We start from the raw sequence: 16,219 nt of genomic DNA on the forward strand, positions 1-16,219 counted from the left end.
GCAGAGCAAGGGAAAAAGATTACCACCTCCACCGCAGATAGTTATTAGCTGGAAAGAGGATTACAAGTTCCTCCAACTTAAAGTCAAATCGGTTGTACAGAGTAATTTTACCGTTCGTCTTGCCGGATGCAACGTGTACAAAGTCACAACACGCTTCAAAGACGATTATTAAGCACTGATGAAAACATTTAGGGACGAGGAACTACAGGTTTACGCATGAAGCAGTGATGAAAACAATTAGGGACGAAAACCTACGCATCTTTACGTTCTCTTAAGAACATGAAAAACAAATATCGCGTGTCTAATAGAGTACAGGCGGGAAAGACGTTTGCAAATGCCATGTCGATGCTTTGCGGGATAGCCGTATTTCCCCTCGCGAAAGTGAAGCTCGCGTAGGTGTGCAGGATAAGGGTAACAACCAGTATCCCAACAAAATACACGTTAGTGTGCAAGCGGGGGTGTGAGGGGCTGCCACTCACTATAGACTTCCGAAGGTCTGTGGCCCTATTTTCATGTAATTAGCGCAGTTCTTAATGCCTAGCCTACATATAATATGGGAATGGGGAATTTGGGCCGCGCGTTTGTTTTTTCACTCGTCATCCAATTTTGTGCAACTTGTTTGGCTACTTGCCACAGAATTCATGCCCAAGTAGTGTGTTGGGCCATGAGTGGTCAGTCCCCAGTGCACCTGGTTGCCCATGTTGGTGCTGTACTACTTCTGACTGCTGCGCCAATATGTAAAATTGGCGAGCAGTCTGTTTATATCCATCGCATAGTAATGCTACGTCTGTCACCGCAGGCACTTCTCTGGTGGTTCGGTTCTCATCTTGAAACACGTAGAACAAGGCGCAAAGCATTGTTTTATACCACCCGCAGTGTTGCAATATGTTTATTGGCTGCATTACCCCTCACTACAGCGCCGTATTCAAGAACAGGCCATATAAGGGCCAGATGAATTGTTACTGCACAATATGTGGATAGATTTGAAACGTAGTTCAGTTGGTGGTAGTTTTTCATACGTTAAAGTTCCTTCCCCCTGACCTCTCAGACATCTAGTCCCCACTATAGATGCGTATGGAGGGCCATGACTAGGTACTTCCTGGTTCTCGACCAAGGGATGGTGCTTCCCATGATGGAATCGGTCCTAAGTATGCTGGTAACTTTATTTCTCGTTATGATTAATGCCTTTGTCTTCGCTTCAAGCGTGTCTCATGCTTGTTGTACGCGACCATCTCACTATTTGCTCTCCTAAACTGCAAGCGATCAGCGCAGTGTCATCGCCGTATTGCGCCAGATCAATGCTTGGGGTTTTCGGAGTATTCGGCATTGTATAGAATGTATAGCAGGGGCACCAAGTAGAGACCCCTGTGGAACTCCGGCCCTGATTTGTCGCGATGACGAGACTCCTCCATCGCCGTTGACATGGAATGTTCTATTACTGAGGTACGATTTGAGCAGGGAAGGAGGCCGTTACGCCACATGGTGTCGAAGGACTTAGACACGTCTAATGGTACTTCCCCAAGGTACTCAAGACGGTTTATTATCCGCATTACCCGTTCAACTAACTACTCTTGTTAGTTGGAATTCCCCCTCCAGAAACCGAACTGCTCGTTCTGCAAGAGGCGCTCCATTGCAACATGTCTTTTCGGCTGTAAAGCATATAAACTTTCGAACACTTTCATGACAGCAGAAGCCTTGTAGGCCTAAAATTGCTCGCACGTCTGGGGTCCTTACTTGGTTTTGGAATGGCTTCCACCTCCACATATTTCCACATGGAGGGACATGTACCGGTCTTCAAGACGTTGTTAAATACCGCAGTTAAGGTCCGGACGTCTTCTGGCGGCAGTTGTTTGTCGATCTTGTATCCGATCTTATCTTACGAGGGTTCAAGTGTGCTAGGGGTTTTGCCACTTCATCTTCGGAAAAGTCATCTACGAGATCGTCTTCGTCTATTTGCGACAGAGATAGGAAACTGCTCCTCCACAAGCTGAATGTGTTTTTCGTCCACTGTCGTCAGTGGCGTGAAATACTCCGTGAACGCATCCGTCAAGGTGTTTGCCTTGGCATTCGGCTCGCTGACGATCTCCCGTCCCACTTAGTGGCGGAATGCGCAGCTATCTAAGTAAAAGCTGTTTTGTTATACGCCAGGCACTATAATGTGGTTCTGAGGTTCACGCCCCTCCCGTCTGTCTCGATTCTTGTGATTATCAACGGCAACCTTTGACGGCGAAGGCTGTTAATACGCGGTTTCGTCACGGGACTTCGTGTGAGGTGCCATACGCGAACTACACAGTTTTTTCCATAATGCCCTGCAGTATATTGGGAGGGAGGTTTTTGGAAAAAATCCCACACTTAACGTGGCTGTCGGGGAGTGGCTGCATCAACAGCTTTCAGTATGAGATGGTTAAATCCTGCAAGAGCCTCGTCCTCCCCGATTTCGTCTGTGTTACGTATTGCAGTGAGTGTGTGGGGGAAGTGCACTTTAAAGTGTTCCCAGTCGGCATCTCTGAGCTGGCGGTGGTCGTTATCTATTGTGCGCCCGTCGTTGTCGCAATCGAATACTACTGGTAGAGGATCCGACGGTAAGGCAGTCCTGACGGATGGAAAAGCGTTGTGACCTGCGCCTTTCAGGCTCGCGATGTCGAGGACCTCTGGGCGGCCATTTCTAGGATAGTGTGTCGTATCACTGGTCCTAACTACTGTAGCATTTTGTAGTTAGACGGCACGTAGGAGTCGCATAAAATTCACCGCCGATAGTCTGCCATGTGCCATAATAGCTTTTCAATGTCACATTGTAATAGTGGTCGTCACGGTTATCTGTAGCGTGATACAAAGGTAACCTGACATATGAACGTGCTGACTGCCACACTGGTTACTTCGTTTTTCGAACTGGGATGGCGAATTTCATGTGACAGCGTTCGACACACAATCTGTTAAACTTAGTATCGCTGTGTTAGCCATATTGTGTTCTCCTGCAGTAATGGCCTCTAGGGCTTCCAGTGTGAGCTGGCACACTGACAGAATCAGTGTTTTGAGCTTGTCTATGTTACTCTAACATGTTTCTGCACTAGTTTGACATTGCAGAGGAGTGTGCCAGTGCTTTTTGCCCAAGTTTTCTTAGATTCCTAACAACACGCTGCTGTCTTTGCGGTAGCAGTGGAAACTTCTGTCTTCTGCCCATTCCCGTGAGCGACTACGACAGGCGCTGGGCGTCCCCTTTTCGGTTCGCGCACTGGAACGGCTACCTCCGCTTTCTGTGGCAGCTCCAGCGGCTGGGCTAGCCAGTGAGTATGGCGTCGAGGAAGGTGGTACGCTACGTGGATGGAGCACAAGCTCTGCACGCATGTAAGTGGTCGTGGTCGTGGCTGCGGCCACTCACGCGCAAACCGTCGGTGGTAGCACTTCCGATGTGCCTGTTGACTTTGCAGTGTGTGCTTCCCCTCGATTGGCAGCGACACATGCTGCAACAACCACTGCAAGAAGCGATAGTAACCCCTATGATATTTCCATCCACTACCTACCACGTACAGCTACCCAAGCAGCTGCTTTAACTGTGAATGGGTCCTAGGGCACGCAAAGTTATTTAGAAGCGACATGTGTTCATAGCAATGCCTTCATACTCAGTCGCCTGAACGTTGGACGTTGGAGGCTGGCAGACAGCTCGTCCCAACCAAGAAGATGGTGCTGCGGCCAGGACCACCGTCCTGCACGCTTCTGCGCCTGTATAGCAGTCTGATGCTGAGGTTGCTCCACCAGTTGTTGTTCACCGTAGCGCAAACACACCATCTCCGAGCATTGCAAACGCGAGCGCCGACATCTCGCAGATTTTGGAAGTAAGCCTAGACATTGAGATGGGACTCTCCCGCTATCAGGCCATCCGAAGCAGGAATGGAAATCTAAACAAATTCACGGAAGCGCTGTGCTGACTTGAGAGCTTTCCAAACGCAGCAAACCTCCTGCTACAATGAGGCCGCGAGCAAGAAGTAGTAAAGTCCCTGAAAAGGCACAAGAGCATAGCAAACGCGGGAAATGCCTGATGGAGATGGTTATGTCAGCCCAAACCTTAAGCATACCGCGAGGGCAGTTGCTCTTAACGCACCAACCCAACAAGTCTATACCAATAATTGTGACTCCAGCCTGAATGCCAATGTCGATGAAGCGACAACAACCAACATGGACGTATCCGTGCCTCAACCACCGGTAGTTATTAACTGGAAAGAGGATTAGAAGTTTCTCCAACTTAAAATCAAATCGGTTGTGCAGAATAATTTCACCGTTCGTATTGAAGCATGCGACATGTACAAAATTAAGACGCACTTCAAAGATGATTATTAAACGATCAGAGATGGCAAACTACAGTTCTGTGTGTCCCTCAGAGCCGATGAAACTGATTAAGGAAATGTTTCGGTAGCTGCCCTTTAATATGTATCTAGCCAGATCACCTCCGTGAAGAACTGGGTTTTCTGGGCTTCTACGTCCTTTCTGTCAGGAAAATGAAGTCTTGTAAGACCCACAAAGAACAGCCTCTGTTACGCGTGGTGCTTCAGGACAATATCGCGCACAGGAAAATTTTCCAAGTAGAGTTCGTAGCGAATATATGAGTAGAAGTTGAAGAACTGAAAGGGAAGTGTGGGAGGGTACATTGCTGTAACTGCCAGGGTCTCGACGACATGACTAGATTTTTCAAGATGCACACCTGCTGCGTTAAATGTCCAGGAAGCCACGCAAGTGGTGAGTGCCCCTAACTGCAGACTGACAGACCTAAATGCTGTGATTGTCCGGAAAAGGATGTAGAATGTTACCATGGTTGTGCTGCATTTAGACGAGGCGGTGTGAAAAATAAATCTCGCGTGTCTAGTAAGGTGCAGACGGGCAAGATGTTGGCAAATGCCACGGGAGAGTCTGACTATGCCGGTACTCCCCAGGCAAGTTGTTTTTCCCCTCATGAAAGTGAAACTCGTGTAGATGTACAGAACAATGTCAGCCAGCATCCGAACAAAATTGATGTTGGTGTGCAGGCGGTGGTGGGGTTCTGCCTCAGGAAACGCGGGTAGTCATTCAAGGGCGCGAACTGAAAAACTTGCTGTAGTCGCTCATGGGAGCGCACAGTAGAGAGAGCAGTTTGCACCGATGCTGCAAACACAGCAGCCTGTCAATCAGGAATCGAAGAAAACTGAGGCATAAAGCATTAAACACTGTCCTCTGGGAAGTCAATCCACGCTGAGCCAAGTTCCAGCACCAATAAGCTCAAAACGCCGATTCTTTGAGTGCAACAGCTCATACTGGAACTCCCACAGACAACTGTCCCTGCAATGGAAAGCCCCCTGTGGGTCGGAGGTTAGAATAGGCCTGAGGTATTCCTGCCTGTCGTAAGAGGCGGCGAAAAGGAGTCTAAAGTTTCGGCCTTCATGTGACGGTCCTCTGAAGGGTTTGACCTCCATTTTTCATAATTTTCCCGAATAGCGAGCCAACTGGGAAGAGCGCCTTACATGGTGCGTTATGTACACTATGCATTGAGATCTTTAGCCTAGTTTCTCACTGTCGCATTGCAGTCCCACCCATTCTCCATCTCTTGGGTGAGGACACCTTCTGGGGTGCGTTTTCCACCATGCACTATGCAGCGCCACTTTTAGTGCCGACGATGACCATGGACTACTTTGCACCTCATATCCAGCACAGTAGCCAGTCCGTTGTGGTGGAGCCATCATGTACCCTGTTGGTTGTAGCCCCCTGACAACACAGGGATCGCTCTGCTGATGCCTGCACTATTAACTTCCCATGTATGCCAAGGAGTGGATGCCCATCACCCTGGGGAATTGGGACTCCCAGCAATGGCCATCCTGCCAGGTGGTCTTTGCTGCAGCTGGATGGCGCCTGTGGGGAGGGCCCCTGGTCAGAGTGAGTGGCGTCAGGGCTGATGACACGCCATGAAGTGTAGTACTTCATCTCTTGGTGGTGTCTGCCGCCAGCAGTGTCTAAGTGGGCAAAGTCTAATTTCAGTGCTAAGAAATAAGACACCAAGTCGTTCTCCTCCCTGGCCACACCATGGGAGGAACGCCAGGCTAAGGATGGCAGTGAAGCTTATTCGACCCGGTACCTCGTATGTATGAGAGTTGATGGGGAATCTCTCATGTCCACGAAGGCTCAGTTGTTTGTAGAGCATTTGGAGGGCAAGTTTGAGGAGGTGGAGGACTTGCCCAAAATGCGCTCTGGGTCAGTTTTGATAAAAACAGCATCCTCTGCCCAGTCACGGGACTTACTCGCTTGTGGCAAGTTGGGGAATGTTTCTGTTACCATCACGCCTCATAAGAGCTTAAATATGGTCCAGGGTATTATATTCCACAGCGACCTTCTTTTGTAGTCTGACAAGCTGTTCGCCAATTTAGAGTGGCGGGGTGTTCATTTTGTTCCACACATCCATCTGGGTCTGAAGGATAACCAGGTTGCCACAAGTGCCTTTATCTTGGCCTTCAAGAGTGGCACATTAGTCGAGAAGGTGAAGGTGATGTTCTGCCACTGTGATGTAAATGCAGTGCTTTGAATGCTGGACGTTTGGCCACACGTCTTCCTGCTGTACTTCCAGCCCCAGCTGTAGAGATTGTGGACGTCCATCCTATCCCAATACTCCATGTGCACCGCCTCCCATCTGTGTCAACTGTGGAGAGCGTCATTCACCTTGATCGCCAGACTGCAGGATTTTACAGAAAGAGAGGAAAATCATGGAGTACAAGACCCTGGACAGACTGACCTACACTGAGGCTGAGGAAATTAGAGTGCCTACACCCTGTGTCTATGATCTCCTCGTACGCCGCCACTACAAGAACAGTTGTCGCCCCATCAGTTCCTCGAATTCATGATGATTATGATGATTATGATGATTATGATGATTATGATGATTATGATGATTATGATGATTATGATGATTATGATGATTATGATGATTATGATGATTATGATGATTATGATGATTATGATGATTATTATTATGAATATGATTATTATTATGAATATGATTATTATTATGAATATGATTATTATGATTATTATTATGAATATGATTATTATTATGAATATGATTATTATGATTATTATTATGAATATGATTATTATTATGAATATGATTATTATTATGAATATGATTATTATGATTATTATGATTATTATTATGAATATGATTATTATGATTATTATGATTATTATGATTATTATGATTATTATGATTATTATGATTATTATGATGATTATGATGATTATGATTATTATGATGATTATGATTATTATGATGATTATGATTATGATGATTATGATTATGATGATTATGATTATGATGATGATTATTATGATGATGATTATTATGATGATTATGATGATTATTATTATTATGATGATTATGATGATTATTATTATTATGATGATGATTATTATTATGATGATGATTATTATTATTATGATGATGATTATTATTATTATGATGATGATTATTATTATTATGATGATGATTATTATTATTATGATGATGATTATTATTATTATGATGATGATTATTATTATTATGATGATGATTATTATTATTATGATGATGATTATTATTATTATGATGATTATTATTATTATGATGATTATTATTATTATGATGATTATTATTATTATGATGATTATTATTATTATGATTATGATTATGATTATGATGATGATGGGGCCTTCCCTCCCTGTTGCTGCTGCACCACATACTTTGGAGGCAACACCACCCCACTCCCCCAGCCATTGGGGATTTCAGTCCTCACTTCTAAGACAGAGAAGTGTAAGGCTTCTTCGGCTCCTCTCGCTAGGAAGGGGTCCTTTGGGTCACTCCATTCCCAGGTTTCTGCTAGTGGGAAAGATGACACCTGCCAGTGGCTGAAGAGCCCAAAAGCAGCTGCTTGTAGGGCTTCACACTCATCCTCAGTCCTGGAGATTGCTTTAGTGAAGTCCTCTCAGCCAGGGAAACCCAAGGAACAGCGCGAGAAATCGAAAAAGACCCCCAAGAACAAGACATTTGCGATGGCACCCATTCCACCACTAGTTACAAGCTCTGCATCTGAGGATGAGGTGGAGAATCTGGCGTCCACTGAGGACGTGGATCACGCCGGACCCTCAGACAATGGATATAGGCTGCTCAGGCAATAAATCGGTGGCGGCAGGTGACTATGAGGCGTAAACAGCCTCATCTTATGTTCCATGCCTTCCCAGTCTGACGATGTCATCCTCCAGTGGAAATGCGGCGGTTTTTTCCACATCCTGGCTGAGGTACGGCAACTGTTAAGCTTTACACCTTTCTGCATTGCCCTCCAGGAAACCTGGTTCCTGGCAATGCAGACCCCTGCTCTCCATGGCTATAAGGGATATTACAGTAACCATAGCGATTATAATAGTGTGTCAGGTGGAGTTTGCGTTTATGTCCTAAACTCAGTCTAGTGAAACTATGCAAATTCAAACCCCTCTTGAAGCTGTGGCTGTCAGAATACGGACAGCGCAGGAAATAACTGTCTGTAATGTATATCTTCCTCCATATGGTGCAGTACCCTGAATGTTTTAGCTGGACTGATTGCTCAACTCCCTAAACCTTTCCTACTTCAGGGAGATTTTAACGCCCATAACCCCTTGTGGGGTGGCGCCGTACTTACTGGCCAAGGCAGATATGTCGAAACTTTACTGTCTCAGCTCGACCTCTGCCTCTTAAATATTAGAGCCACCACACATTTCAGTGTGGCTCATGGTAGTTACTTGGCCATTGATTTATATATTTGCAGCGCAGGACTTCTCCCATCTATCCACTGGAGAGCCCGTGGCGACCTGCGTGGTAGTGACCATTTCCCTACTTCCTGTCACTCACTCGGCGTAAGGCCCATGGACACCTGCCCAGATGGGGCACACTGGGAAACTTTCACCTCTGATGTCATTTTTGAACCACCCCCTCCCCCCTCCACATGAACATCTTTGTGATGGTTGAGCAGGTGACTACCACAATCGTTTCTGCGGCAGACAATGCGATCCCTTGCTCTTTAGGGTGCCCCCGGTGAAAGACAGTCCCTTGGTGGTCGCTGGAAGCCGCTGAGGCAATTACAGAACGTTGGTGAGCTCTACAGCGACATGAGTGGCACCCTTCCCTAGAGCATCTGATAGACTTTAAGCGGCTCCATGCCTGTGTATGCCAGCTTATAGAACAGCAGAAACAGGAGTGTTAGGAGAATTACATGACAACCGTTGGGTGCCATATGTCACCTTCCCAAGTCTGGACGAAGATCAGATGTCGTTTTGGGTACCAGATTCCAACAGGTGTTCCTGGCGTTACCATCAATAGCGTGATATGTATCGACGAGATTGCCAAGCACTTTGCTGAGCACTGTGCTTGAGCCTCTGTGTCGAAGAATTACCCCGCAAGTTTTCGCACCCTCAAACTGTGGATGAAAAGAAAAGTCCTTTCGTTCACTACACGCCACAGTGAACCCTATAACACCCCATTCACGGAGTGGGAGCTCGTCAGGGCACTTGAACATTGCCCGAACACAGCTCCTGGGCTAAACCGGATCCATAGTCAGAAGATTAAACATCTCTCGTCTGACCGCAAGCGACATCTCCTCGTTATCTTCAACCGGATCTGATGCGATGGCGTCTTTCCGTCGCAATGGTGGGAGAGAAGCATCGTTCCGGTACTCAAACCCGGTAAAAAAAACCGCTTGGTGTGGATTGCTATCGGCCCATCAGCCTCACCAACGTTCGTAAGCTGCTGGAAAATATGGTGTGTCAGTGGTTGGGTTGGGTCCTGGACTCACGTGGCCTACTGGCTCCATGTCAGGGCGGCTTACGCCAGGGTCGCTCTACCACTGATAATCTTGTGTCCATCGAGTGTGCTATCCGAACAGCCTTTTCCAGACGTCAACACCTTGTTGCCATCTTTTTTGATCTATGCAAAGCGTATGACACCACCTGGCGAAATCATTACCTTGCCACATTATACGAGTGGGGTTTCAGAGGCCTGCTTCAGATTTTTATCCGGAATTGTCCCTTCGTACTTTCCGTGTCCAAGTTGGTGCCTCCCATAGTTTCCCCCATATCCAGGAGAATGGCGTTCCACAGGGCACTGTATTGAGTGTGTCACTATTTTTAGTGGCCATTATCGGTCTAGCAGCAGCTGTAGGACCGTCCGTCTCACCCTCTCTGTATGCAGACGACTTCTGCATTTCGTACTGCTCCACTAGCACTGGTGTTGCTCAGCGGCGCCTTCAGAGAGCCATCCACGAGGTGCAGTCATGGGCTCTCGCACACGGATTTGTTTTCAGCCGCTTAGTTGTGTGTCGTGCACTTCTGTCGGCATCATACCACTCATCTGGAACCAGAACTTTACCTTCATGACAGTCCACTCACTGTAGTGGAGACATAGATTCTTAGGACTGGTTTTCGACGCCTGATTCACGTGACTAGCTCACCTTCGTCAGCTTAAGTGGAAGTCGCCTAGCGACGGGAGCTTTTAGGACGAGTCCGGTGACCAGTGTCCTGGTGGAGGCCGGAGTCCCTCCATTGCAGATCCGTCGTGCACAACTGCTCGCCAGTTATGTTGCACAGATTTGTAGTTCTCCTGAGCATCGGAATTACTGTCTTCTTTTTCCACCTGTGGCAGTTCATCTCTCGCATCGGCGGCCCAGGTCACGACTAAAGGTTGCAGTTTGTGTGCAATCCCTTTTTTTTGAACTGGAGTCCTTCCCTTTACCACCTTCCATCCAGGTCCATCCGCGTACACCTCCATGGTGTACACCTAGGCCGCTGATTCGTCTGGACCTTTTGCATGGCCCTGAGGACTCGCTTAACCCCGCTGCTCTGTGCTGTCACTTCCACTCTATTCTTGACTGACTCATTGAACATCCTACAAGCTATCGACCAGTGCTACCTTTGTCATCCTTTGGTAGCGTCCATCCAGGATTCCATGTATGCCCAGGACTGATCCTGTCGTTCAGTGGTGTTTGTTTGGACCAAACAATGGTTCAAATGGCTCTGAGCACCATGGGACTTAAATCTGAGGTCATCAGTCACCTAGAACTTAAAACTACTTAAACCTAACTAACCTAAGGACGTCACACACATCCATGCCCGAGGCAGGATTCTAACCTACGACCGTAGCAGTCCCGCAGTTCCAGACTGAAGTGCCTAGAAATGCACGGCCACCGCAGTTCAAGAATGGGACCAACGACGACTGAAGAGAATCATTCAACATGACGAAGTGCAACCCTTCTGCAGATTGCTGCACATTTCAATACTGGGCCATCAACAAGTATCAGCGTGTGAACCAATCAATGAAACCTCATCGATGCGGGCTTTTGGAGTTGAAGGCCCTCCTGTGTACCCTTGATGGCTGCATGACACAAAGCTTTAGGCCTCGTCGTGGTCCGTCACCAGACATTGGACATGTTGATGATTAGAAACATGTTGCCTGGTTGGACGAGTCTCGTTCCATATTCCATCACGCAGATGGACATGTACAGGTATGGAGACACTCTCATGAATCCATGGACCGTGCATGTTAGCAAGGGACTGTTCAAGCTGGTGGAGGCCCTGTAACGGTGTGGGGCATGTACAGTTGGGGTGATATGGGACCCCTGATACGTCTAGATACAACTCTGGCAGGTGACACATAGGAAAGCATCCTGTCTGATTACTTGCAACCATTTGTGTCCATTATACATTCCGACGGACTTGGGCATTTCCAGCAGGACAATGCAACACCCCACACGTCCAGAAGTGCTACAAAGTGGCTCCAGGAACACTCTTCTGAGTTGGAAACACTTTAGCTGGTAACCATACTCCCCAGACATGAACATTATCGCGCATATCTGGTATGCTGTGCAGCGTGCTGTTCAGAAGAGATCTCCATCCCCTCATATTCCTGCAGATTTATGGACAGCCCTGCAGGATTCATGGCGTCATTTCCCACCAGCAATAATTCAGACATTAGTCGAGCCCATGCTACAGCGTGTTGCGGCACTTCCGGATGTTCACGGGGGCTCTACACGACATTAGGCAGGTGTAAAAGTTTCTTTGGCTGTTCAGTGTATAACAGCTCAAATTCGCCAGAAATATACGCTCGCTTTGCACAGAGTGGCTATCACCCCATTTGCATGGGGTTCGCTAAACCGGATTTCTTAAACTGATTTTCCAGTACTGCGTCTGGCTGATCATGTGAACACTTCAAAATCGACTCTGAAAATCACTTCTAGTTGCCGGTTTTCCAATTCCGCAATCGAATTTCTCTACCATGTAAACGCAACCTGTATTGAAACATGCTTGAGCTGTTGAGTTTCGTTTTGTTTTTAAACATTTTCAGCTAATGTGGACGGAATGGCGTTTTGTACACTGAAGGACAAATAGAAATATTGGACTGAAGCTGTTTACACCTCGTCTAACTGAAGAGAAAAAAATGATTGTGGTGATTAAATCATAAATTGCATCAGCTGTTTCCCAGCCGCCACATTAACAGGTCTTGAAGATCCGTATCAGACCTTAAAGCCGGGTTTACGCACGCAACAAAAGTGTCGCCACAACTAGTGGCATTCTGCAGTTGCTTGTGGGAACTCCCAGTTTTTAGTGGCGCATCCTAAGCGATGCAACTTTTGTCATGCTATAAAAAGTTCAGCTTGGTTTTTCTTTGTTGCGCCACTTCCCTACCACCACTGCTCCCTGACGGCATTATTGTGAAACACGAGCATATTCTCGCAGTCCTCGTGCAGTAATTTTTACTGTACTCCATTGGATGTCAGTATGATTTTATTTCATTTCTGAAAAAAAAGTGAAAACAATGGTGGTCGGCAGGTACACTTCCGCAGATTCTAGAACTAAAAGAACAGTAATCTATGCTTGATTTTTGTGCATCTCTCTCTCTCTCTCTCTCTCTCTCTCTCTCTCTCTCTCTCTCTCTCTCTCTCTCTCTGTGTGTGTGTGTGTGTGTGTGTGTGTGTGTGTGTGTGTTATATTTGCAAACAAATGCTATATCCCACGAATGAATAGCGCGTCACATAAGATTCGTAGTTTGTAAGCTGTGCAAGTATTTAAAATTTGTTGCGTCCTGTGTGAACGGTAGCTAACGATGCCACTACATCAAGCCACAAGCCATGGCGCCATATTAGATGCGTATGTGAACCCGGCGTTACATGTAAAGATGACAGCGAAAAACTGTTTCCTAAATTCGGTTTTCATCTTTCGGAAGATGTGTCGCATGTAAACGTAGTGTCTGCACCAGTATTTCTTAGACGGAAGTTGAACTTTATCGATGTTCATCGGGACAAAACGAGATATTCAATCAGCCGAATGAATATTGCATGTGTGATCCGGTGCAGTGAACACTGTGAAAGATATGCAAAAAATCCAGAAAAGGAACAATGTCAATAATAAAACTGGAACGAGAGTAATGTAACTCAGCTTTGTTTCGTATTGGTACTGGTTTGTATTTGCACAATGTACGCATTTTCATTAATAAACTGGGGAGATGTGCGAATGTTCACATAAAATTTCAACGAAATCCGTGATGATCGAGCAGGAAAATGTTGCAAAATTAGGAGATTTAACATGGTAAGACCCAATAATCCCACCGACGCACCTGGTTGAAGGTAACCGTGTGGTAAAACAGTGTCCTGCTGGGTGAAGTCGCCCATGACTACATGCTGCACGTTCTTGCCCGGCAGGAATCGTCGATTCTTCGAGGCCTTGAAGCGACCGAAGGCGTTATAATAGCATACGTTGGTGGCACTGCAATCTGTCGCATATTGCGGTTCTCTAAACTTTTTCAATACCGTTTCGCAAAAGGAACTTGTATCCCTTCCAGCAATCTACAGCAAGGAACTTTGGAGCACCATTGTAAAAGTACCGAGCTTTTTGACAGTCATGCTGCCCCATACATATTTATCATTCTCAGATGGATGTCTACCGGTATTTGTCCTACAGGAGCCAATATAAGAATAACAGCACGTTGGTCCAATTTTTGACATATTTGGCAACAACGCCGCCATAGTTAATTTCTGCTTCTACCGCACGCACGTCTGAAATACGTGAATGCCGCCCTAGTCCCTTGCCTACACGCTGGTGCTTTTTTACCTGCACCATAGTCTAGCTGCGTTACGTATATGCTGCAGCAACGCCCACAAACTAACTTTTTGACCACACCTTATACTTGGTCAAGTGCTCGATTTATCTTGGCACATAGTTGAATAATTTCAAATTAAATCAATTTGTAGTACTACTACAGAATAGGTAATTTAACAACTTCAATTTTTTGGTTACTATACTAATGAAACAAAAACCTCTGAAGATAATTGACAAATGGAATAATTGAATGTCTGCTTTATTGTTTCTGCACAAGTTCATGACGCTGTTGCAGACATTTTCCATTTTGGGTATCAAAGACACTTAATTTGGAAAATAGAAGAGATTCTATCAGAATATCCACGTTATGTTGGTATTTGCAGTCAGTTATGTGATGTCCTTCAGACTCACAATACATTCTGTGCATAATTTAAAAATTCTCTCTTTTTGTTCAGAGTATCTAAGCATTGTGGACTCCCTGGCTTGAACATTCTATAAGCCTGTATTAATCAACAACATAATTCTGTCCTACTCCCAGTGGGAGAATTTATTTTTTATGCATAATTCCTCCTCAGCATTAGCCTTAATTTTTTGAGTTAATTGTACTATTTTTGAAATGAGTTATGCAGGCATTTTAATAGTTGTGACGGCTTCTGCCACCGAATGTATCAGGATGATCAAATGTAGTGGGAAGACACCAAATGTAGTGGGTGGGTGCCAGGAGGTGCCGTATAAAAACTCGGCGAGAACTTCCCAAATGATTTATTTGCTTCCACTATAGTGCTCCGTTCACCTCAGTCTGTGTCACAGGGTCCCGCAGTGCTGAGGAAGCACCGCAGCGGCCTGTGGGACCCAATGCTGTGTTGTGCCGGCCTTGGCCGTCCCGCTGAGTTCTGATGATTTCAGGATGGCTGCGCCAGCACCCAACTCAGGTGCCACCGTCCCCATTGACTTTGTGCTGCTCCACCGGGAGCTGTAGGCCGGACCCGCTGCTGCTTCTTCCTCGCTGGCATAGCTGAGAACACGGCGGCAACGACCGCTTTTGATCCGGCGTCCGACTCTGTGGCACTCGCCTCGAAAGTCCCCGGCGTGTGTCGGGAGCAGAGACGACTGCCCGCAGTAGCTGTCGCCCCATCTGTTTCTGCGTGTAGCCTGGCAGTGTGACACGCCTCGCTGTCCAGGAGAGCTGCCACACTTGAATGAATCTCGTTAGAAAACACCTCATATTTATACTCGGCTGTGCGCCTCTGTCTTGCCAAGTGTGTCGCTTCGCGTCGCGTGTGCATAACACTTAGGTTGGCCAGTGGCTCTCTATTTGCTTTCGCAACTGCTGGTATGTGAAACTTACCACAATCTGGCTGTAACTTGTGCTCCGAATATCGCACAAAACTAACTTTCCCTATCCTAAACGGTGGTGCTGCTACATTATTTCCCTCTTCGGATAGATGTGGTCCCCGGGTCGACCTTTAATTAACTCTTAACTTGTTTTGGTTGGCACCTATGGCATATTTCCTTACTACTAGAATCTTAAATGTTGTCTAGTGCCCTATTAAAACCATGACATGAAACAAAACGTAAAAATCCCTTACTGGATGACCACTGCTCGATAAACCTCTTACCTACTCGTTTCACACCCTCGGTATCCAATCCACTGGGACTTGGACTGCCCTTGGTTCCCTTTGGGAATTGGCTCTTCACCTGATCAGATAGAAAAACAACACATAACAAAGTTAAGGCTGTGATGACACTTGGCACAGAGGTGCTCAAAATGATCGTTATTTGCCGTTGCCTTTCCCTATACTGAGCGACATATTGAAAAAGTTGTTCGGCTGATATGCGCCCCTCTTGCTCTAAAACGAACTGGTTTACAGATCTCAACAGACCTGGCTCCAGAGTTTGATTTAACAAGGTCAGATTCTGCCTTGGCAAAACTCAAAAGTGGCTTCTGGCCAGTACAGCTGTGGCTGTGTAAAATTCAATTACGTGACTCCTGACATTGACTCTGGCAGATGGAAAGTTGGACCTATTATGTTACACTTAGTTCCATTGATCAAAATTCTGCTTCCTTCGAGCTCTACACGTTTCGCTTCCGTAAACACTCCTTGCTCAAAAC

General features: G+C 46.3%; 2 protein-coding genes across 2 annotated transcripts in view; both read left to right on the forward strand.

Moving 5' to 3' along the window:
- LOC126299522 (DCN1-like protein 4) overlaps positions 1 to 16,219 on the forward strand; it is a 114,633-nt gene that overhangs the window by 28,581 nt on the left and 69,833 nt on the right. The window lies entirely within an intron of this gene.
- LOC126298170 (unconventional myosin-XV-like) lies at positions 6,793 to 14,570 on the forward strand. Its single transcript, XM_049989480.1, has 2 exons — positions 6,793 to 7,698; positions 14,562 to 14,570. The coding sequence occupies exons 1-2, from the start codon at positions 6,793 to 6,795 to the stop codon at positions 14,568 to 14,570; spliced, it is 915 nt and encodes a 304-aa protein (XP_049845437.1).

Source organism: Schistocerca gregaria, chromosome X (assembly GCF_023897955.1).
Source record: "Schistocerca gregaria isolate iqSchGreg1 chromosome X, iqSchGreg1.2, whole genome shotgun sequence".
NCBI lineage: Eukaryota > Metazoa > Arthropoda > Insecta > Orthoptera > Acrididae > Schistocerca > Schistocerca gregaria.

Excerpts from the sequence above, each read along its gene's own strand:
- LOC126298170 (XM_049989480.1), top strand. The coding sequence starts at position 6,793 with ATGATCTCCTCGTACGCCGCCACTACAAGAACAGTTGTCGCCCCATCA.